Genomic DNA, 22,864 nt, shown 5'->3' with positions numbered 1-22,864 from the left:
CAATCATCTTTTAGGATGTCAGCTACTACCTCTACACCTTTTCTCTGTGGAATACATGTGTAGAGGGAGGAAACGTCACAGCTACACAGATATATATTCTCCCCTGTTGGTATCCTGATGTTTTTCAGTATTTTTATTAGTTGTTGGGAATCTCTTAGATATGATTCCATTTTTACCACTTTCCTCTGTAATAACACATCTATTTTATTCCGATAGTTGACTTGTCAGGGATATAATCCCCGACACTATCGGGCGACCCGAAGGTTTCTTTACGTTTTTTGGATGATAATATAATACCGGTATCAGATCAGATTTCAGTTTCTTGACAGTTTTTTTTTGTTAGGAACACTCAGGAGATTCTCCATTTCTATATCATAATTAAAGATGGGTGAATCGATTCTAACGAATCGGAATTCGGTTAGAATTTCAGGAAACTTCGATTCGTCATGAATCCGAAGTTTACGGTGATTCATGGGAACAAAGTTTAATTACCTTTATTACCAAAATGGGCGCAAGTACAACGTGTTACATGGGGCAGAGAACTCTGGGAAGGAAAAAAGTAACACCCTCGATCACATGTGCAGTCACACAGCCCTATAAACAGGCAGCTTCACACTGCATGTGCTGCCTGTAGCGTCCAGCTGCTTCTACTATACGGTGCTGTAGTGATTTTTGCTCCAAGGCTTTCCGTTTTGGAGATCGGAACTATGGTGACAGACAATGGGAGGAACATGGTGTCCGCGCTGCATTGAGGAGGGGTGGCCCATGTTGCACGTGTTCAATCTGGTTGTCAACAGATTCTTCAAGTCTTCCACCCATCTGCAAGACATTCTCAAAATGGCCAGGAAACTGTGTATGTACTTCAGCCATTCTTACAAAGCCAAGCACACTCTCCTCGAGTTGCAGTGGCAGAACAGCCTACCCCAACATGTTTCCGATGTTTCCACCCATGTTTCCACCCATTGGAATTCCAGCCTCCATATGTTAGACTGCCTGAATGAACAGAGAAAAGCCATTAATGATTTTTTGATGATGCAAGCGGACCGGAGTACTCCCCTGTGTAACTTTGATGTCAGCCACTGCCACGTTATTTGTCAGCCGCCAGGACTGCTGGATGAATAACGTCTTTCCACTGCTTCATGTCCTGGAACTCATGCTGCAAAATCTGTCTGGCCAGGGCACTGGAGAAGTGGTGGATACTGGGGGTTGAACTGGAGGAGGAGGAGGACATTGGAGCACAAGCAGAGTCTGTTGAAATCAGTGGTTTTTCCACTCTGGTGACAAGAGCGGAGGTGCAGGAGCATCCGGAGGAGGTAGAGGACGAGGCAGATGACCCAGAACCAACGTGGCAGTATAAAGTTGAGATGGAGGCCGGGAGTCCCTCAGAGTTACTTGTGCTGATGGCCCGCAGCATGTTGCTTTGCCTAACTACTGACAGCCGAATAGTCAACATCCAGCATAGGGATGAGTTTTGGCTCTCCACCCTCTTGGACCCTGGCTACCGGTCAAAAATGGGTGACTTTTTTCCAGCTGCCGAGATGGAGGAACAACTGGGGTACTATAGAGAAATACTGAAAAGACAGTTGGCCGATGCCTTTTTGTGCCATTGTCCATCCTCTGTCAGGTCTGACCAAGGGATTCCTGGCAGTGATCGCTCATGTACTTCTACCACGGCTGCTGTGGGGAGATGGGGGGGGGGGGGGGGGGGGTAGGAGCAGTAGCAGCTCCATCAGCAGCAGCCGCGGCAGAAGTACATGAACGATCACTGCCAGGAATCCCTTGGTCAGACCTGACAGAGGATGGACAATGGCACACAAAGGCATCGGCCAACTGTCTTTTCAGTATTTCAGTCCATCAGCACATCATTGTGCCACTCTGTGGCTTTCCAAGTTGCTGCCACCTACACACTCTGTCATTGTAACACTCTGTGGGCTCCTGCTGCTGCCGCCACCTCCACACTTTATCATTGTGCCACTCTGTGGCCTACCAGGTTGCTGCCACCTCCACACTTTGTCATTGTGCCACTATGTGGGCTGCTACTTCCGCCACCTCCACACTCTATCATTGTGCCACTCTCTGGCTTTCTATGTTGCTGCCACCTCCACACTCTATCATTGTGCCACTCTCTGGCTTTCTATGTTGCTGCTACCTACACACTCTGTCATTGTGCCATTCTGTGGGCTCCTGCGGCCTACCAGGTTTGTCCACCTCTTTTTTGGCAAAGACATAATATTTTCAGGAAAACTGTAATGTATGATGCATGTGGCGTCTCTAATCTTCAAATTTTAATGGAAAATTTCAACTTCAAATTAATTTCAAACTTCGTCATTGTGCCACAATGTGGCCTTCCCTGTTGCTGCCAATTCTAGAATTTGTCATTGTGCCACTTTCTGACCTCCTGCTGCTGCCACCTCCACACTCTGTCATTCTGCCACTCTGTCGCCTACCATGTTAATGCCACCTCCACACTGTCATTGTGCCACTCTGTGGCCTGCCAAGTTGCTGCCACCTCCACACTGTCATTGTGACAAAAAAAAAATCAGAGGATTTTTGTGATTTTTTTTATTTTGAATTTAAAAAAATTGCAAGGGCCTTTTCCCAGTAAACAGAAATAGTAGCTTAAACATAGAGCCACTGCTAGTGCAAAGCCAGATTTATGTCTTGTGATTTTTTTTTTAAATAATTGCTGAAAAGTTGCAAGATCACTGTCACGGTTGTCCCTGCGACCCCCGTCTCGGGTTGCACGCACACCAGTTTACCTCTGTATGGCCTGCGGTCTTCTCTGTGGTATTCACGTTGCCGGGTCCCAGCAGTGTCTCCCCCGGCTCCATGCACGAGTCCCTTCTCCATTAGGGCGCGCGTGTGCCAACTCTGTTAAAGTTAAAGGGTCAGCGCACTGATAATTGCTGCTGGCCACCTGCCTTTCCTGATAAATTCCCAGCCCCTTCCTGTGTTGCCTGCCAGATCTTTGTGCTCATGCCTAAAAGAAAGCTGTTTCTTGCGACCTGTTTCTGTGTATTGACCTCCTGTTGTGACCCTGGACCTGTTTACGATTCTGCTCCTCTGCTGCCAGCCCTGACCTCCTGCTCCATCCCAAACCCTGAACCATTGCCGCCTGTATTGACCTATTGCCTGTCCCCGACCACGAGACTGCCTGCTGATTCTGTACCTGGGTCACTGACAATAACCTAAATGACTGATGATGATAAATATAATCCACCTGTGTGTAATCAAGTCTCTGTATAAATACACCTGCTCTGTGATAGTCTCAGGGTTCTGTATCATAAAGACCAAGGAACACACCAGTCAGGTCCATGATACTGTTGTGGAGAAGTTTAAAGCCGGATTTGGTTACAAAAATATTTCACAAACTTTAAACATCCCAAGGAGCACTGTTCAAGCGATAATATTGAAATGGAATGAGTATCAGACAACTGCAAATCTACCAAGATCCGGCTGTGCCTCTAAACTTTCCTCTCAAGCAAGGAGAAGACTGATCAGAGATTCAGCCATGAGGACCATGATCACTGTGGATGAGCTGCAGAGATCTATAGCTGAGGTGGGAGAGTCTGATCATAGGACAACAATCGGTCATATACTGCATTTATGGAAGAGTGGCAAGAAGAAAGACCTTTCTAAAAGATATCCATATAAAGTCTTGTTTAGCCAATTAAGGATGCAGCCTGTTTGTAAGTTAAGGCTCAGTCCTTTTTTTAAATTTGACCAGTGTCTGTTCCTGTGGTAATTACTTTTCACCGCTTTAAGATATCCCTGTGATTTTGAGACTGTTTACTTGTGAGACATTGTAGTTTATGTTAGTAGTGTCTTTTTGGTGATCAGTTTCTTTTTTGGGGGGGCAACAATTCAAAAATTTAGGAAAAATTTGAAAAAAGACATTTCAAAGTTTCAAATCTTCTTCTTTCTGTACAAAAAGGCAAACCGCAATTTTTTTTGTAGAAACCTTTTGCCATCGGTCTTCTTTTTATTTCCATAATTTGATGTTTCCCTTTTTTTTTTTTTTTTTTTTAAGATGTGCGGTTTCAAGTTTTAGTAGCAACATCTGTGGGTTTCTCCGGCTAGGGCAATACCCCATAGGCGGCAATAAGCTGCAGGATGGAGACACGGCAGGGCTCAGGAGGAAAGGAGCAAAATTTAGGTTTTGGAGCTCCGTTTTCACTAGATTGGTGTTGGGAGTACACCTGAGGTACCAGTACAATAGAAACCTCCAAATAGTGACCCCATTTTGGAAATGGCACCCCTCAAAGAATGTATGTAGGGTTGTATCAGCATTTTAACCCCTAAGATGCTGGCTCAAATGTAATACAAAGTGGGTAGTGCATAGTAAAATTGTATTGCAATTTATCAAATTTGCCATTGTAGTGACAAAAGCATTTTGCCCAACTCATGCCATTGGGGAGAAACACATCAAAAATCATTCTGCGGGTTACCCCGGTTAGGGAAATAATCTGCAGGATGGAGACACAACAGGGCTCAGCAGGAAAGGAACAAAATTTAGGTTTTGGAGCTCCGTTTTCACTAGATTGGTGTTGAGGGTGCCCCTGAGGTACCAGTACATCAGAAACCCCCAAGTAATGACCCCATTTTGGAAATGGCACCCCTCAAAGAATGTATGTATGGTTGTATGAGCATTATAAATCCCTAAGATGCTGGCTCAAATGTAATACAAAGTGAGTAGTGCAGAGTTAAAATTGTATTGCAATTTATCAAACATGCCATTGTACTGTAGTGACAAAAGTATTTGCCCAACTCATTCCACTGGGGAAAAACCCCTCAAAAATCATTCTGCGTGTTACCCAGTTTAGGGCAATACACAATAGGCAGTAATAATCTGTAGGGTGGAGACACGGTGGGGCTCAAAAGGGAATAACTTGCATTTGGATCACAGGCATTAAACCCCTAAGAACTGACCCTACATGAATTAATCTAGGGGTATAGTTAGAATTTTAGCCCAGCAGGTGGACCCCCAAAAAATGCATTATGGAAAGTGCATAGTAAAAAAATATCCATTATGTCCTCTTGTGCCCAGCTCCTGCCACAGGAGACAAACACCCCAAAAATCATGGTGTGTGTTTTCCCGGTTATAGCAATACCTCATGTGGGTCAGTAATCTACGGGCTAGGCACATGGCAGGGCATAGAAGGGAAGGTGCGGCATGCAGCATGATGTATAAGTGCATAGTACATCAGGGTAACAACATGGTAATCTAAAAATCCAGGGATATATGATAAAATCGGAACCAATCTTTCATACATAGGGACATATCTTCATCAGGACCTCTGCGCCTATTGCTAGAACTTGCGACTATTTAGCTCTCTCCGCCACCTTAACCCCAGTGTTACTGTCCCCGCGTTGGCGCACTCGGTGCCGACTGCGACTTTTAATAAACGCGGCACAGGCTCCTGCCCTGATACATCAAGGAGCTTCCGGCACCAGCGCCAGTGTATGATAAATGTCCCCCATAGTCCTGTTTTTTCTGGGCATGTCTCACAATGATAAATTGTGTCCTTCCAAATGCCTTCTTTGGAGGACACCTTGCACCTCTTCTGTGTCAGTGCCTTCTTGGCAGTTTGGGGAACTTCTCCTGGAAAGTGATGCCCTGGTACAATGTGTGATGTGACCTCCCTTCCAGAAGTGCTGGCACTCCCCCCTTCCTGGTCTCCAAAAAGAAAGTACTTTATTACCACCTCTTGAAATTCCAGGAAAGTTCCCCTTTGTCCTGCACATAGATGTAGCACTTAAGCATTATATAGTGCTCTCTGCATGATGTGCACGGCCGGTTTGTTATGGTAAAGTACAAGATAGGGGTTCCTCCTAGTAGTTCATCATATCTTATAACACAAAGATCATAACCTATAGTAAAGAATAAATATCACCAATTCCCATTTTTTAAATTTGAGCAACTGTTTTTTCTTTGTCATTTTGTATAATAAATTCCAAGTATATCGCCAAAAAATGACACTAAATAGCATTTAATTTTTGCATTTTAATTTTGAAATATAAGTTTACAAAGCATTAGAGAGTGTCCGATCATATTGAATTATACATGAGTAGCATTTGCCGTTCATTAGTTGTAATTGCAGTTGTGTTTTATTCTAATATTTTGCTGGTGAAAAAATCGGCTTGTAGCTCAAGCTGTCAAAAAAGAGAAAAGAATATAGATTAACCCTCATGATAAACCATCTAATGATAAAAATACATAAACCTGAAAATATACAAAAGGTTATAAATAACCTGAGTAAGAAATATCCATTATTTACCTTTAGGAAAATAGAAACTGAAAGTGAAAAGTTAGGAAAGTATTGTCTGTTAAAGGGAACCTGTCACCAGGAGACTCATTTTTACCACTCCCCCAGTCCCCACAGAGCATAGTACATACACTGTCAAAGTGTTTTTGTATAAAAAATAGGTTTTACAGAAAAAAAGATGTGTTATATTGTACCTTTCATTAGCATGTGCTGTGTGACTAGGCAGTTGCACATTGGGAGGGTCTGGAAAGGAGCAGTCCCCCCCCCCACCCTTGGGAAACTGCTCCTCCATGTGTCCTTTTCAAATATATGAATAACTCCCCTCACTCGGGATTGGCTGTAGAGGAGCAGGGGGCGTCGCTAAGCCAAGTGATGGGTGTTTTCATATATTTGAAAAGGTCACATGGAGAAGCTGTTCCCCAAGGGTTGGCAACTGCCTAGTCACACAGCAGATGCTAATGAAAGGTACAATATAACATACATATCTTTTTTTCTGTAAAACCAATTTTTAATACAAAAACACTTTTGCAGTGTATGTACTATGCTCTGTGGGGACTAGGGAGTGCTTAGAATGGGTCTCCTGGTGACAGGTTCCCTTTAAGTCTCATTATTGACCGACTTCCAACTAGAGAGCTGGACTCTTGATAATTTTTGATCCCAGCCTTCTACTGATTTGTGTTCAGTGACATTTTTGTTATAGGTATGTTTGATATACACTCACCGGCCACTTTATTAGGTACACCTGTCCAACTTCTCGTTAACACTTAATTTCTAATCAGCCAATCACATGGAGGCAACTCAGTGCATTTAGGCATGTAGACATGGTCAAGACAATCTCCTGCAGTTCAAGCCGAGCATCAGTATGGGGAAGAAAGGTGATTTGAGTGCCTTTGAATGGTCCGAAAAAGAAAAAACATCCAGTGAGCGGCAGTTCTGTGGGCGAAAATGCCTTGTTGATGCCAGTGGTCAGAGGAGAATGGGTAGACTGGTTCGAGCTGATAGAAAGGCAACAGTGACTCAAATCGCCACCTGTTACAACCAAGGTAGGCAGAAGAGCATCTCTGAACGCACAGTACGTTGAACTTTGAGGCAGATGGGCTACAGCAGCAGAAGACCACACCGGGTGCCACTCCTTTCAGCTAAGAACAGGAAACTGAGGCTACAATTTGCACAAGCTCATCGAAATTGGACAGTAGAAGATTGGAAAAACGTTGCCTGGTCTGATGAGTCTCAATTTCTGCTGCGACATTCCGATGGTAGGGTCAGAATTTGGCGTCAACAACATGAAAGCATGGATCCATCCTGCCTTGTATCAACGGTTCAGGCTGGTGGTGGTGGTGTCATGGTGTGGGGAATATTTTCTTGGCACTCTTTGGGCCCCTTGGTACCAATTGAGCATCGTTGCAACGCCACAGCCTACCTGAGTATTGTTGCTGACCATGTCCGTCCCTTTATGACCACAATGTACCCAACATCTGATGGCTACTTTCAGCAGGATAATGCGCCATGTCATAAAGCTGGATTCATCTCAGACTGGTTTCTTGAACATGACAATGAGTTCACTGTACTCAAATGGCCTCCACAGTCACCAGATCTCAATCCAATAGAGCATCTTTGGGATGTGGTGGAACGGGAGATTCGCATCTTGGATGTGCAGCCGACAAATCTGCAGCAACTGTGTGATGTGTTGAATGGTCCGAAAAAGAAAAAACATCCAGTGAGCGGCAGTTCTGTGGGCGAAAATGCCTTGTTGATGCCAGTGGTCAGAGGAGAATGGGTAGACTGGTTCGAGCTGATAGAAAGGCAACAGTGACTCAAATCGCCACCTGTTACAACCAAGGTAGGCAGAAGAGCATCTCTGAACGCACAGTACGTTGAACTTTGAGGCAGATGGGCTACAGCAGCAGAAGACCACACCGGGTGCCACTCCTTTCAGCTAAGAACAGGAAACTGAGGCTACAATTTGCACAAGCTCATCGAAATTGGACAGTAGAAGATTGGAAAAACGTTGCCTGGTCTGATGAGTCTCAATTTCTGCTGCGACATTCCGATGGTAGGGTCAGAATTTGGCGTCAACAACATGAAAGCATGGATCCATCCTGCCTTGTATCAACGGTTCAGGCTGGTGGTGGTGGTGTCATGGTGTGGGGAATATTTTCTTGGCACTCTTTGGGCCCCTTGGTACCAATTGAGCATCGTTGCAACGCCACAGCCTACCTGAGTATTGTTGCTGACCATGTCCGTCCCTTTATGACCACAATGTACCCAACATCTGATGGCTACTTTCAGCAGGATAATGCGCCATGTCATAAAGCTGGAATCATCTCAGACTGGTTTCTTGAACATGACAATGAGTTCACTGTACTCAAATGGCCTCCACAGTCACCAGATCTCAATCCAATAGAGCATCTTTGGGATGTGGTGGAACGGGAGATTCGCATCTTGGATGTGCAGCCGACAAATCTGCAGCAACTGTGTGATGCCATCATGTCAATATGGACCAAAATCTCTGAGGAATGCTTCCAGCACCTTGTTGAATCTATGCCACGAAGAATTGAGGCAGTTCTGAAGGCAAAAGGGGGACCAACCCGTTACTAGCATGGTGTACCTAATAAAGTGGCCGGTGAGTGTATACAGCGTGTAAATTTTGGTATCGGGGTATATATTATTTAGAAGCACAGGGTTAGATTTATCATACAAGCACATTTATCGCAGAAGTGCTGGCATATGAAAATCCTCACCTCTCTTGCGCCACTGGATACATCAAGAGGATCTGTGCAGCATATGTTTCCATGCCAAATCCTAGCTGGCGTAGAAATATCCTGCAGCCTGCGAATGGCCGCAACCCCTTTACGCCCATCCGTCCCTCTTGACAGAGGTGGTATAAAGGGGTAAATTTTTTAAGGTTCTCCAGTAATTGCGACTATTTCAAGGCTTGTATGCAGATTATGCTTCCACTAGTCTTAACTGTTCAGAATTGACACTGTAGTGTAGCTGCTGGAGAGTGAGACTACTCTTAGCAAGTGTGTTATAAGTGAGCCAAGTCTGCAATCAGATTGCAAAACAGAACTAATGCACCATGTTCATGCACCTGTAAACAGAGGCCGACAGTGATGAGCATTACCACAGCTGCATAGGAGCAAACAGTGAGGCAAGTATATGCTCTTATTATTAAAAAATTATTTTTAAAGTCCCCCGGGCATATTTTAAAATATATCTAAACCTGAACAGCCTCTTTAAAGGGAACCAGTCACCAGGAATGTGATTTTTGAATGGTGACAGGTTCCAATAGCCTATGCTATGTGGGTTTTAAAAACGCATTTGTCAACAATCTGTATAATTTCAGTACAATTACATAAGGGCCCTTCCAGCAGCATATGGTTAGTCCCCAGGGAAGGGCAGCTGCAGCCTGTGTATACCTGTATCAGGAGTCTCCTCTGCCCCATATTCATCCCTCTCCCCACTTCCGGTCAAGGTTATTAGCAAAATCTTCTTATAATCCAAATCTTTATGTATAGGAATAATAAACCTTCCAAAACGGGTTTTTCTTAATGGTAGCATCACTTTCCAAAGTAAGTTGATTTTCTTATAATACAAATATATCTGGATGATGATTGTTGATAAGTCAAATACAGCAACATGTTTATTTTTCCATGACAATAACTTCATCTATCTTTGCTACTTTTCCTTTTCTCTTTTATTCCTTCTTCCCTCTTACAATGCGCCACCAGCCAAGAAATTGGATTGTTGCTCCTCAATGACATCAAAGTAGTGACAATCAAAGGCAATATGGCGGTGTGCTACGGCTTTTGCCAGCACCAATTGCGGATGCTACTGGTGGGTGTTTGCTGCAATATGCAGCAAACACTGACTTTGTATGGAAAGGACTCAGCCTGTGAGCCCTTTCTATATAACCATAATGGACTTGCGGTACACTAACACGTCACAAGTCATTAAGAGGTTCATACTGGCGCGAAAGAAGAAAAGAACACAGGTGCTTCCTGGTGCAAATAAACATGGCTATCCGATTGTTCGTAAATTAATATGTGTTGTGCTTTCCTCCGGTGGTTGTGCGGCAGGCACAACACTATCAAAACGTATCTGCCTCGTCCATGTCGTGGAATTCTCCCTGCTGTAGAAATGCCAGGTTTTATCCACGATGAAAGTAAGGAATATTTCGTCTGATAGATAAAAATAGGACTTTATATGGCGCAACCTGAATTGATTATGCTATATAGCTGAATGATGCAATTTAATTTAATAACTAAAGTTAAAATACATTAAAAGAAAACGTTTATATAAAAACATACATGAAATCGGACAACGCGCTTCTTGCCTACTATTGGGCGCTTTGTCAGGTCAATATAGAATACAAACATTCTACAAAATATAAAGTTTTCAATAACAATTAGCAACAAATTCATTAAAAATATATTATGCACATATTAAATATACTGCAATCAACCTCTTATCTATATATTTATTTCATATCTCCCGATATTATGGGTAGATGATTCAGGAGAACAATCAGGAGTGTTGGATGGAACGCTGTTGTGGAACCCATTTGGGAAAATGGGAGGAACGCTATTTGGAATGCATGTGAGAGAGTCTGTTTGTAACGGCCACCGTAGTTATTCATATTATTCATATGTTCCAACCAGACTTTCTCACATTCGTTCCAAATAGCGTTCCTCCCATTTTCCCTTATGTGTTCCACAACAGCGTTCCATCCAACACTCCCGATCATTCTCCTGAATCATCTACCCATAATATCAGACGATTTGAAATAAATATATAGGTAAGAGGTTGATCGCAGAATATTTAATATGTGTATAATATATTTTTAATGAATTTGTTATTAATAATAATTGTTCATTTATTTAAGTTATTGAAAACCCTTATTAACCCCTTCATGCCCCGTGGCGGATATAAGGGTCTATGAAGAGGGCTCACGGGCTGAGCCCTCTTCATACAGAGATGGGCTTTACTGCATATCGCAGCCCATCGCTAACACCTGTGGTCGGTGCTTGCACCGATCACGGGTGTTAACCTTTTATTTGCCGCCAGCAAAGTCGCCGGTGGCACTGGAAGCATGGTGGCACATGGGCGCCGCCATCTTACCTCCAATCGTCGCTCCCCCGAACGTCATCGGGGGCCGCCGATCGGTTGCCATGGTAGCCTCGGGTCTTCGTCTGACCCAAGGCTGATTGGCTTCTGACTATCCATTACAATGAGCCTGTGTACACTAGATGGTCTAAGAAATAGTGAAAAAAAAAAGTTTAAAAAATAATAATAAATAATAAAATCACAGACACATTAGGTGTCCCAAAATGCTCGATCTATCAAAATATAAAAAACGGTTATTGACGGCTGTGATCTCCAAGACGGGAAATGGTGCCCAAATGTCCGAAACGCGACTTTTACACCTTTTTACATGACATAAAAAATGTAATAAAAAATTATCAGAATGTCGCCCAGTCCTCAAAATGGTAGCAATGAAAACGTCGGCTCATTTCACAAAAAATTACACATCACACAGCTCTGTACACCAAAGTATGAAAAAGTTATTAGTGTCAGATGGCAAAAATATTTTTTTCTTTTTTGTAAACATTCGTTGAATTTTTGAAAATGTATTAAAACACAATCAAACCTGTATACATTTGGTATCATCGCGATCGTACCAAACCAAATAATAAAGTAGAGGTGTTTTTTGGAGCACATAGGGAAAGATGTAAAAACTGAGCCCACAAGAATGGGACGCACACGCGTTTTTAAAAATTTTTTCCACATTTGGAATTTTTTTCCAGCTTCCCACTACATAGCAGGGAATAATAAATAACATTATGGGAAAGTAAAATTTGTTACGCACAAAATAAGCCCTCACACAGCTCTATACACGGAAAAATGAAAAAGTTAGGGTATTTTCGATCATTTCTCGCTCTCCATCTTTATTCTATATTGACCTGACGAAGCGACAAGTAGACACGAAACGCGTTATCCAATATCATATGTTTTTATATAGACATGTTCTTTTAATGTATTTTAACTTTAGTTATAAAAAAATAAATTACATCATTCAGCTCTATAGCATAATCAAATCAGGTTGCAGCGTAGAAAGTCCTACTTTTACCCTACTATCCATCCGATGAGATAATCCTTCCGTTCATCGTGGATATAACTTTGCATAAAGAGGTTCATAAAGTATGTAAAAATGATCCTTTACAGTATTAATTTTTGCAATAAAACCTATATTTTGACACATACCTATCTTGAAACATTTTGGATATTCCAGCTTTCCATGTTCACATCGAACTCTCATTTTTGTGTCAGAAAGAGCTTTGTATCCAGATTTACACTGAAATTCTGTGCTGTCACCATGCTGCAAGTACAGTTTATTATCAGCTGTCCATTTTAGCTGTATATTATTTTGTTGCATGTCTTTTTCCTTTGCAGTACATGGCTCTGAAATATAAAGTAGCGTAAAAGGCTATTAGGCTATTTTAATTTTGGTTTATTTTTTTGTGAATTCTAGATAAATTGAGATTACAATTTACAGGCTCAAAATACTTGGTGCACATTACAGTATAGAATTTGACAGACCTCATTGACTATTAAAGGTTTCCATACATGTCTTCTCATGTTATAGGATAAATGCTGTGCTATTTTTTCCAGCATCTATGTGATTTTCCAGTATCTGAAAGTGATTTGTATCAAAGTGTACGTATTACAGTGGCAGTGTAGTGGATGTATTACAGTGGCAGTGTAGTGGATGTATTACAGGGGCAGTGCAGTGGATGTATTACAGGGGCAATGCAGTGGATGTATTATAGGGGCAGTGCAGTGGATGTATTATAGTGGCAGTGTAGTGGATGTATTATAGTGGCAGTGTAGTGGATGTATTACAGTGGCAGTGTAGTGGATGTATTACAGTGGCAGTGTAGTGGATGTATTATGGTGGCTGTGTAGTGGATGTATTACAGTGGCAGTGTAGTGGATGTATTACAGTGGCAGTGTAGTAGATGTATTACAGTGGCAGTGTAGTGGATGTATTATAGTGCTATATACAGGATGTATTACAGTGGCTGTGTAGTAGATGTGTTATGGTGGCTGTATAGTGGATGTATTATGGTGGCTGTGTAGTGGATGTATTATGGTGGCTGTGTAGTGGATGTATTATAGTGGCAGTGTAGTGGATCTATGATAGTGGCAGTGTAGTAGATGTATTACAGTGGCAGTGTAGTGGATGTATTACAGTGGCAGTGTAGTGGATGTATTAGAGTGGCAGTGTAGTAGATGTATTACAGTGGCAGTGTAGTAGATGTATAACAGTGGCAGTGTAGTAGATGTATTACAGTGGCAGTGTAGTAGATGTATTACAGTGCTATATACAGGATGTATTACAGTGGCAGTGTAGTAGATGTATTACAGTGGCAGTGTAGTGGATGTATTATAGTGCTATATACAGGATGTATTACAGTGGCTGTGTAGTAGATGTGTTATGGTGGCTGTATAGTGGATGTATTATGATGGCTGTGTAGTGGATGTATTATGGTGGCTGTGTAGTGGATGTATTATAGTGGCAGTGTAGTGGATCTATGATAGTGGCAGTGTAGTAGATGTATTACAGTGGTAGTGTAGTGGATGTATTACAGTGGCAGTGTAGTGGATGTATTAGAGTGGCAGTGTAGTAGATGTATTACAGTGGCAGTGTAGTAGATGTATAACAGTGGCAGTGTAGTAGATGTATTGTAGTGGCTATGTAGTGGATGTATTACAGTGGCAGTGTAGTGGATGTATTATGGTGGCTGTGTAGTGGATGTATTATAGTGGCAGTGTAGTGGATGTGTTACATTGGCAATGCAGTGGGTGTATTGCAGTGGCAGTGTAGTGGATGTATTACAGTGGCAGTGTAGTGAATGTATTACAGTGGCAGTGTAGTGGATGTATTACAGTGGCAGTGTAGTGGATGTATTACAGTGGCAGTGTAGTGGATGTATTACAGTGGCAGTGTAGTGGATGTATTATAGTGGCAGTGTAGTGGATGTATTACAGTGGCAGTGTAGTGGATGTATTACAGTGGCAGTGTAGTGGATGTATTACAGTGGCAGTGTAGTAGATGTATTACAGTGGCAGTGTAGTGGATGTATTACAGTGGCAGTGTAGTGGATGTATTACAGGGGCAGTGTAGTGGATGTATTATAGTGGCAGTGTAGTGGATGTATTACAGTGGCAGTGTAGTGGATGTATTACAGTGGCAGTGTAGTGGATGTATTACAGTGGCAGTGTAGTGGATGTATTACAGTGGCAGTGTAGTGGATGTATTACAGTGGCAGTGTAGTGGATGTATTACAGTGGCAGTGTAGTGGATGTATTACAGTGGCAGTGTAGTGGATGTATTACAGTGGCAGTGTAGTGGATGTATTACAGTGGCAGTGTAGTGGATGTATTACAGTGGCAGTGTAGTGGATGTATTACAGTGGCAGTGTAGTGGATGTATTACAGTGGCAGTGTAGTGGATGTATTACAGTGGCAGTGTAGTGGATGTATTATAGTGGCAGTGTAGTGGATGTATTACAGTGGCAGTGTAGTGGATGCATTACAGTGGCAGTGTAGTGGATGCATTACAGTGGCAGTGTAGTGGATGTATTACAGTGGCAGTGTAGTGGATGTATTACAGGGGCAGTGTAGTGGATGTATTATAGTGGCAGTGTAGTGGATGTATTACAGGGGCAGTGTAGTGGATGTATTATAGTGGCAGTGTAGTGGATGTATTAGAGTGGCAGTGTAGTAGATGTATTACAGTGGCAGTGTAGTAGATGTATAACAGTGGCAGTGTAGTAGATGTATTACAGTGGCAGTGTAGTAGATGTATTACAGTGCTATATACAGGATGTATTACAGTGGCTGTGTAGTAGATGTATTGTAGTGGCTATGTAGTGGATGTATTACAGTGGCAGTGTAGTGGATGTATTATGGTGGCTGTGTAGTGGATGTATTATGGTGGCAGTGTACTGGATGTATTACATTGGCAATGCAGTGGGTGTATTGCAGTGGCAGTGTAGTAGATGTATTATAGTGGCAGTGTAGTAGATAGTTATGTTATGTAGTATTATAGTTAAAAAACAGTTTGTTTAAAAACAGAACAACGCGTTTCGGCACTGTACCAGCGCCTTCGTCAGGTTCAAAATAATAAATTCCAAAGAGTGAACATCATTATATTAAGGCACAAGAGCCTCATCTCCAATATAGAAAGTACATCAAAATGGTCATGATGACTTGATAGGAGGATACAACTGTCTATTAGTACTATTGGTGGGTGTATTGCGATCTTAATACGCTCCGATCATATACAATGTACTTAAATAGGAATGAGTGGGTTATCACTAAAGAAAAAAAAAATTATGGCTAAAAAATATATAATGAGAAGTCATACACATATGGCTAAGATTTATACAATTATAAAGAATATGAAAAGGACAAATTATGTTGGTGTTCTGTATTGGTGGACTTGTTTAATGGATTGACCCCATTAGTGTGTGCTAGGGAATATGTATAGTAGCTTAGGAAAGGGCGTAGGATCGTGTTACCCGGTGGGAATCAGATAAACCTCAAAGGGGGTGTAGGATCGTGTCTCCCGACCTTAGGTATGGTGAGTGTAGAGGAAGCGTCAATGTTTCCGTGGTAGCTAGACGCTTGTTGTCAATCTCTACAGAAGCTGAATTAGGCCAAAAAGGAACCTCCGTTTGTATGCATCACGGGTACTTCGGTGGCAACGAAAGTGGTGATGGGTCACGGATTCCGTGATTTGGAGTGAGATGCATATCTGTTCAGGATCTATTTTTTATATCCATCGCTGGTGTATTGAATGTGTGACAGTGACAGTGTACTGGATGTATTACAGTGGCAGTGTAGTGCAGTGATTTTCAACCTGTGTGCCGCGGCACACTAGTGTGCCGCGACACAAGGTTGAGTGTGCCGCGGGGGAAAGTTGCCCGAACTAGGCTGCCCCGGTGTCGAGCTGCCGCCGCGCCCCCGTATTTCTGCCCCATACTTACCTCCAAGTCCCACGTCGGCGATCCGCCCGTCTTCTGTAGCTCCTGTACCGCGCGGCCCATGTCACGTGACTGACGCGACCTGACGTCAGGTCGCGTAAGTCACGTGACCAGAGGCGCGCGGTGCAGGAGCTACAGAAGGTGAGCGGATCGCCATTAGGAGTGAAGGAGACGTCAAGAAGACATCAAGGGTAAGTATATAGGGTTATTATTTGTATAGGGAAGGCAGCTAGGGTTTTTTTTTTATTAGTAAAGGTAGGCTGGGGCTTTTTATTTGTTAAGGGGGGCCTCTAGGGCCTTTTAATTAGTAAAGGGGGGCCTCTAGGGCCTTTTAATTAGTAAAGGGGGGCCTCTAGGGCCTTTTAATTAGTAAAGGGGGGCCTCTAGGGCCTTTTAATTAGTAAAGGGGGGCCTCTAGGGCCTTTTAATTAGTAAAGGGGGGGCTCTAGGGCCTTTTAATTAGTAAAGGGGGGCTCTAGGGCCTTTTAATTAGTAAAGGGGGGCCTCTAGGGCCTATTAATTTGTAATGGGAGACCGCTAGGGCCTTTTTATTAGTAAAGGGAGGCTGCTAGGGGCTCTTGATTAGTAAAGGGAGGCCGCCAGGGGCTTTTTATTAGTAAAGGGAGGCATCTAGGGGCTTTTTATTAGTAAAGGGAGGCCGCCAGGGGCTTTTTATTAGTAAAGGGAGGCATCTAGGGGCTTTTTATTAGTAAAGGGAGGCCGCCAGGGGCTTTTTATTAGTAAAGGGAGGCAGCTAGGGCCTTTGTATTAGTAAAGGGAGGCAGCTAGGGCCTTTGTATTAGTAAAGGGAGGCAGCTAGGGCCTTTTTATTAGTAAAGGGAGGCAGCCAGGGGCTTTTTATTAGTAAAGGGAGGCAGCTAGGGCCTTTTTATTAGTAAAGGGAGGCAGCCAGGGGCTTTTTATTAGTAAATGGAGGCCGCCAGGGGCTTTTTATTAGTAAAGGGAGGCAGCTAGGGCCTTTGTATTAGTAAAGGGAGGCAGCTAGGGCCTTTGTATTAGTAAAGGGAGGCAGCTAGGGCCTTTGTATTAGTAAAGGGAGGCAGCCAGGGGCTTTTTATTAGTAAAGGGAGGCAGCCAGGGGCTTTTTATTAGTAAAGGGAGGCAGCTAGGGCCTTTTTATTAGTAAAGGGAGGCAGCCAGGGGCTTTTTATTAGTAAATGGAGGCCGCCAGGGGCTTTTTATTAGTAAAGGGAGGCAGCTAGGGCCTTTTTATTAGTAAAGGGAGGCAGCTAGGGCCTTTTTATTAGTAAAGGGAGGCAGCTAGGGCCTTTTTATTAGTAAAGGGAGGCATCTAGGGGCTTTTTATTAGTAAAGGGAGGCAGCTAGGGCCTTTTTATTGGTAAAGGGAGGCAGCTAGGGGCTTTTTATTAGTAAAGGGAGGCAGCTAGGGCCTTTTTATTAGTAAAGGGAGGCAGCTAGGGCCTTTTTATTAGTAAAGGGAGGCAGCTAGGGCCTTTTTATTAGTAAAGGGAGGCAGCTAGGGCCTTTTTATTAGTAAAGGGAGGCAGCTGGGGCCTTTTTATTAGTAAAGGGAGGCAGCTGGGGCCTTTTTATTAGTAAAGGGAGGCAGCTGGGGCCTTTTTATTAGTAAAGGGAGGCAGCTGGGGGCTTTTTATTAGTAAAGGGAGGCATCTAGGGGCTTTTTATTAGTAAGGGGAGGCAGCTAGGGCCTTTTTATTAGTAAAGGGAGGCAGCTAGGGCCTTTTTATTAGTAAAGGGAGGCCGCCAGGGGCTTTTTATTAGTAAAGGGAGGCCGCCAGGGGCTTTTTATTAGTAAAGGGAGGCCGCCAGGGGCTTTTTATTAGTAAAGGGAGGCCGCCAGGGGCTTTTTATTAGTAAAGGGAGGCCGCCAGGGGCTTTTTATTAGTAAAGGGAGGCCGCCAGGGGCTTTTTATTAGTAAAGGGAGGCCGCCAGGGGCTTTTTATTAGTAAAGGGAGGCCGCCAGGGGCTTTTTATTAGTAAAGGGAGGCCGCCAGGGGCTTTTTATTAGTAAAGGGAGGCCGCCAGGGGCTTTTTATTAGTAAAGGGAGGCAGCCAGGGCCTTTTTATTAGTAAAGGGAGGCATCTAGGGGCTTTTTATTAGTAAAGGGAGGCCTTTTATGACTGTTTTAGTGTCATTTTGTGCTATTTTGGTTGGTGGTGTGCCCCAGGATTTTCTAAGTATAAAAAGTGTGCCGCGGCTCAAAAAAGGTTGAAAATCACTGGTGTAGTGGATTCAATACATGGCTGTTTACCGAATTTATTATAGTTGCAGTGTGCTGGATGTATTACAGTGTTAGTGTAGTGGATGTATTACAATGTCAGTGTAGTGGATGTATTACAGTGGCAGTGTAGTGGATGTATTACAGTGGCAGTGTAGTGGATGTATTATAGTGGCAGTGTAGTGGATGTATTATAGTGGCAGTGTAGTGGATGTATTATAGTGGCTATGTAGTGTATGTATTACAGTGGCAGTGCAGTGGATGTATTATAGTGGCTATGTAGTGGATGTATTATAGTGGCTATTTAGTGGAGGTATTATAGTGGCAGTGTAGTGGATGTATTATAGTGGCAGTGTAGTGGATGTATTATAGTGGCAGTGTAGTGGATGTATTATAGTGGCAGTGTAGTGGATGTATTATAGTGGCAGTGTAGTGGATGTATTATAGTGGCTATGTAGTGTATGTATTACAGTGGCAGTGCAGTGGATGTATTATAGTGGCTATGTAGTGGATGTATTATAGTGGCTATTTAGTGGAGGTATTATAGTGGCAGTGTAGTGGATGTATTATAGTGGCAGTGTAGTGGATGTATTATAGTGGCAGTGTAGTGGATGTATTATAGTGGCAGTGTAGTGGATGTATTATAGTGGGTTTGTAGTGGATGTATTATAGTGGCTTTGTAGTGGATGTATTATGGTGGCTGTGTAGTGGATGTATTACAGTGGCAGTGTAGTGGCTGTATAGTGGATGTATTACGGTGGCAGTGTAGTGGATGTATTACAGTGGCAGTGTAGTGGATGTATTACAGTGGCAGTGTAGTGGATGTATTAGAGTGGCAGTGTAGTGGATGTATTACAGTGGCAGTGCAGTGGATGTATTACAGTGGCAATGTAGTGGATGTATTACAGTGGCAGTGTACTGGATTTATTACACTGGCAGTGTACTCATTATTTTTCTACCTTATATGACACCTTACTTAAGAGAGCACCAGGGCTGAATCTGCCATGAGACGGGTTGAAGTCCCAGCTTCAAACGATAGATTGCAGACCCTTTATGAGGCGGATTTCCTCCGCCAATAGTACGGACTTGCCAAATGCTGGCAAGTCCATAGTACCTGAAAAATTAATTCCGTCTGCGCCGAAGTAATTGATAGTCAGAGCGGTGCAGCACATTGCACCTGTTCGCACCTTTCTGCAGGACACAGACTGGCATGACATCATCACGCACACCGGCCTGTGTCACTATAGGCGATGTGGCTGCTGACAAGAGAGGAGCTGCGGGGGGAGCATTGGGGCTGGAGGTAAGTACAACAAGGTTGTTTTTTTAATGGGTGTCAGCTGTATATAAAAGTACTGGTGGCAGGCTGTGTATACTGAGGAGGGGGGAAGGCTGTGTATACTGAGGAGGGGGGCAGGCTGTGTATACTGAGGAGGGGGGCAGGCTGTGTATACTGGGGGGAGAGGCTCTGTATATTGAAGGGGATGAGAGGCTTGTATGTAGTGGGGGACAGTCTGTGTATACTAGGGGGGGCAGGCTGTTTATGCGGGGGGGGGTCTGTTTATACTCGGGGGGCAGGGTATGTATATGGGGGGTAGGCTGTGTATACTTGGGAGGGCGGCTATGTATACTTGGGGGGCAGGCTGTGTATCCTGGGGGGAGAGGCTTTGTATACTGGGGGGGCAAGCTTTTTTATAAGAGAGGGGAGAGGCTGTGTATATAGACGGCAGGATGTGTATACTGGTGGGGGGCAGGGTGTGTAAGGTGGGGGGATATGTGATATTGGGGTTGGCTGGATTTTAATTAACTGGGTGGCCTTATATGGAGTACTGTATATCATTTAATTTGGGAGTATGTATATGGGGGGGGTGATATAAATAAATTATGGAAACTGTATATAAATCGGGTGTGTATATAAATTAGCAGTGTCCAGTAGTTCAGGGGGTGTGGTGTATATATAACAAATTGTAGGAGCTGTAAATACTATAAATTATTCAAGGGAATATAAAGGATGCTTTTTCTGACAAATAGTGTGTTTAGTCGTGTTGTGAGGATAATATATATTAGGAACACACTCCATTGTATTGTAAGTGACTGTGTTTTTTTTATGGGCGCAGATAAACCATGGCTGGGAGAAACCATAAAGAAGTCCTCTTCCTGATAGAAGAGATCATCATCTGTAAGGTACTAGAGGTCATCAATGTCTGTGTCTAATGACTGACTACTAGTGTGTGAGGTAGCATCATTGGGCACCAGGGGAGGAGGGGGACAGCATTTTCAATTTTTGCCTCAGGCAGCAAAGATGCTAGAATCGGCCCTGGAGAGGACACAGAGGATTGAAGTGAGGGAGAGGGCTATAGCCATTGCTATGTGTGTGTAATTTTAGCCTCTCACTCCCGAGGCAATGTCATATTCTTGTGCTGAGGCAGATAATACTATTAACCATTATATTAAAAAAATATTGTACATTATTTAAATATTTAATAGCACAGTAATGAAACAGTAACAAGAAGGAAACATCAGTTTTGGCTATAGAACAATATAAAAAGAGAATCCAACATACCTATACATTTTGGTGCTTCACCCCAAACACCATGCATACACTTGACTTTACTGTCTCCTTGAAGAATATAATATTCTGGACATTTGTATGTCACAGTTTCTCCAGATTTATAGGAAGTTTTTCGATTCTCTAAAGTGTCTCCATATTGTACTTGTGATGATGGACCACACTCTGCGCCTGTTCCTAAAGAGAAAAAATATTTATATCTAGGCAAATGTTCTGACGAAGTATAATTGCTTACTAAAATATAGTATGAAGGCTAGACAGAAATTAAGAGCAGGGGATTAGCTGATGTAAACTAGATGCCAGCTATCCATCTGCCTTGTGCAGTGGCAGCATTGTGCATAATATTTATATCTCATCCATAGGCTGAGGCTGAAATCTGCAGTACAAGTCACCTGTGCAGTTATTCAGACTAAATTTATGCATTTAGCTTTTTCTGATGCAACTCCCATAATATTTTTTCAACAAATCAATTGCCCTTTGGAGGCAGATCAACTTTGCCTAATATCTTGACTATCTATATCTGGTAGTTTCTTTGCTATCCTCCTCAGTTTAGCCTATACCTGAAGTAGCTGTGTCTCCTGGCTGTGCTGATAATCCCTGTGAAACTGTCCTGAAAACAACTCTATGGACTTGCAAAACAAGAGGGTAGTATAGAGTTTTTTTAGTTTTGATGCTGGTTTTGTTGCAAAAATTTTATAATCAATAAACTGCACTGAAAACCCTACCTAAAGTTGCAATGCAATTCAAAGAGTTTAAACCGTAGCATGGCTCACCTGCTAAGATTACCTATTTCAGGTCATCTGCATAAAAGTAGTGTTCAGATTAAAAAAATAAATGATATTATTTGTATATTAATCCCTTCGGGGCATAGCATCAAGACCAAACTGACTTTTCAAGGGTCTTAAAAGTTCTTTTTGTAAGAAACTCTACACAAATTATGTTTAAAATCTTTTAACCCTTTAAGGATCTCACATAGTTTAAAAGAAAATTCTAGGTTTTGGTTAGGAAGTTCTATTTGGAATTTTCATATTTTGACGATAATATGATAGTTTAATGGTTTTGTATGCTATATTGCACAGATAATATGTTGACTTGTTTTACAGACTCAATATCTTCTTTTGTATGTTTTTGATGATACAACTGTCATAGCATTGTACTTTTTAAAAGTATCATGTTGGGGTAAGTGTTACATTTTGATCACTGTTTATCCTGTTTTTTTATGAGGTTGTGTAACATCTCAACAGTGTCTTCCTCTTTCCACAGGATGCAGCTTAGGATGTGTTACTTTTCTCTTTTTACTTAACATTCCTAGTGTGAACTGTGCTTTAATTTGCTGACTTTGTTTGAGTCTAATTCCACCACATTCAGTTCCTCTGCAATAGGAACCAGCAACAGTTAACCTGCTATGATGGACATAGCACTGCTCAGCTGGGCTAGTCAGGTTGGCCTGAGACGGTTTCATATATAACCAGCTCAGAGCTAGTCCATCACTGGTTTTATTTTCTACTAGCTTTATTGTGCTTGCTATCCTTGTTGTTCTGCTTCTGGTTTTTGGCTATTGTTCTGAGACTATCCCTTTGTATCAGCAAAAGGAGATTTATGTGCCATCTCTGCTGTGGCCCTGTCCTCTTCCATTCTGCTTGTGAGCATGCGCTGGCGGATTGTGACCTGGGTCTGAAGTTACACGAGACACGCAATATCCGATGGTTACTATTGTGGTCACGTGATCGGATCACGTGACTGGGAGATACTTACCC

At 42.7% G+C, this 22,864-nt stretch overlaps 1 protein-coding gene across 4 annotated transcripts in view; it reads right to left on the bottom strand.

The window, feature by feature from the left end:
* Positions 1-5,984: 5,984 nt before the first annotated feature.
* Positions 5,985-22,864, bottom strand: part of LOC140105137 (complement factor H-related protein 5-like) — a 307,689-nt gene continuing 290,809 nt past the window's right edge. For all 4 annotated transcript variants that reach the window (XM_072129066.1, XM_072129065.1, XM_072129064.1 and 1 more), the window contains 3 exons: positions 21,102-21,284; positions 12,531-12,728; positions 5,985-6,153 (listed from right to left, as the gene is read on the bottom strand). In XM_072129066.1, the coding sequence (XP_071985167.1) occupies positions 6,149-6,153; positions 12,531-12,728; positions 21,102-21,284 (386 nt within the window). In that variant the 3' untranslated portion in view covers positions 5,985-6,148. The remainder of the gene's footprint in view (positions 6,154-12,530; positions 12,729-21,101; positions 21,285-22,864) is intronic.

The sequence above is a fragment of the Engystomops pustulosus genome, chromosome 10 (genome assembly GCF_040894005.1).
Source record: "Engystomops pustulosus chromosome 10, aEngPut4.maternal, whole genome shotgun sequence".
Classification (NCBI taxonomy): Eukaryota; Metazoa; Chordata; class Amphibia; order Anura; family Leptodactylidae; genus Engystomops; species Engystomops pustulosus.
This window is presented reverse-complemented; position numbering and strand designations above follow the sequence as displayed.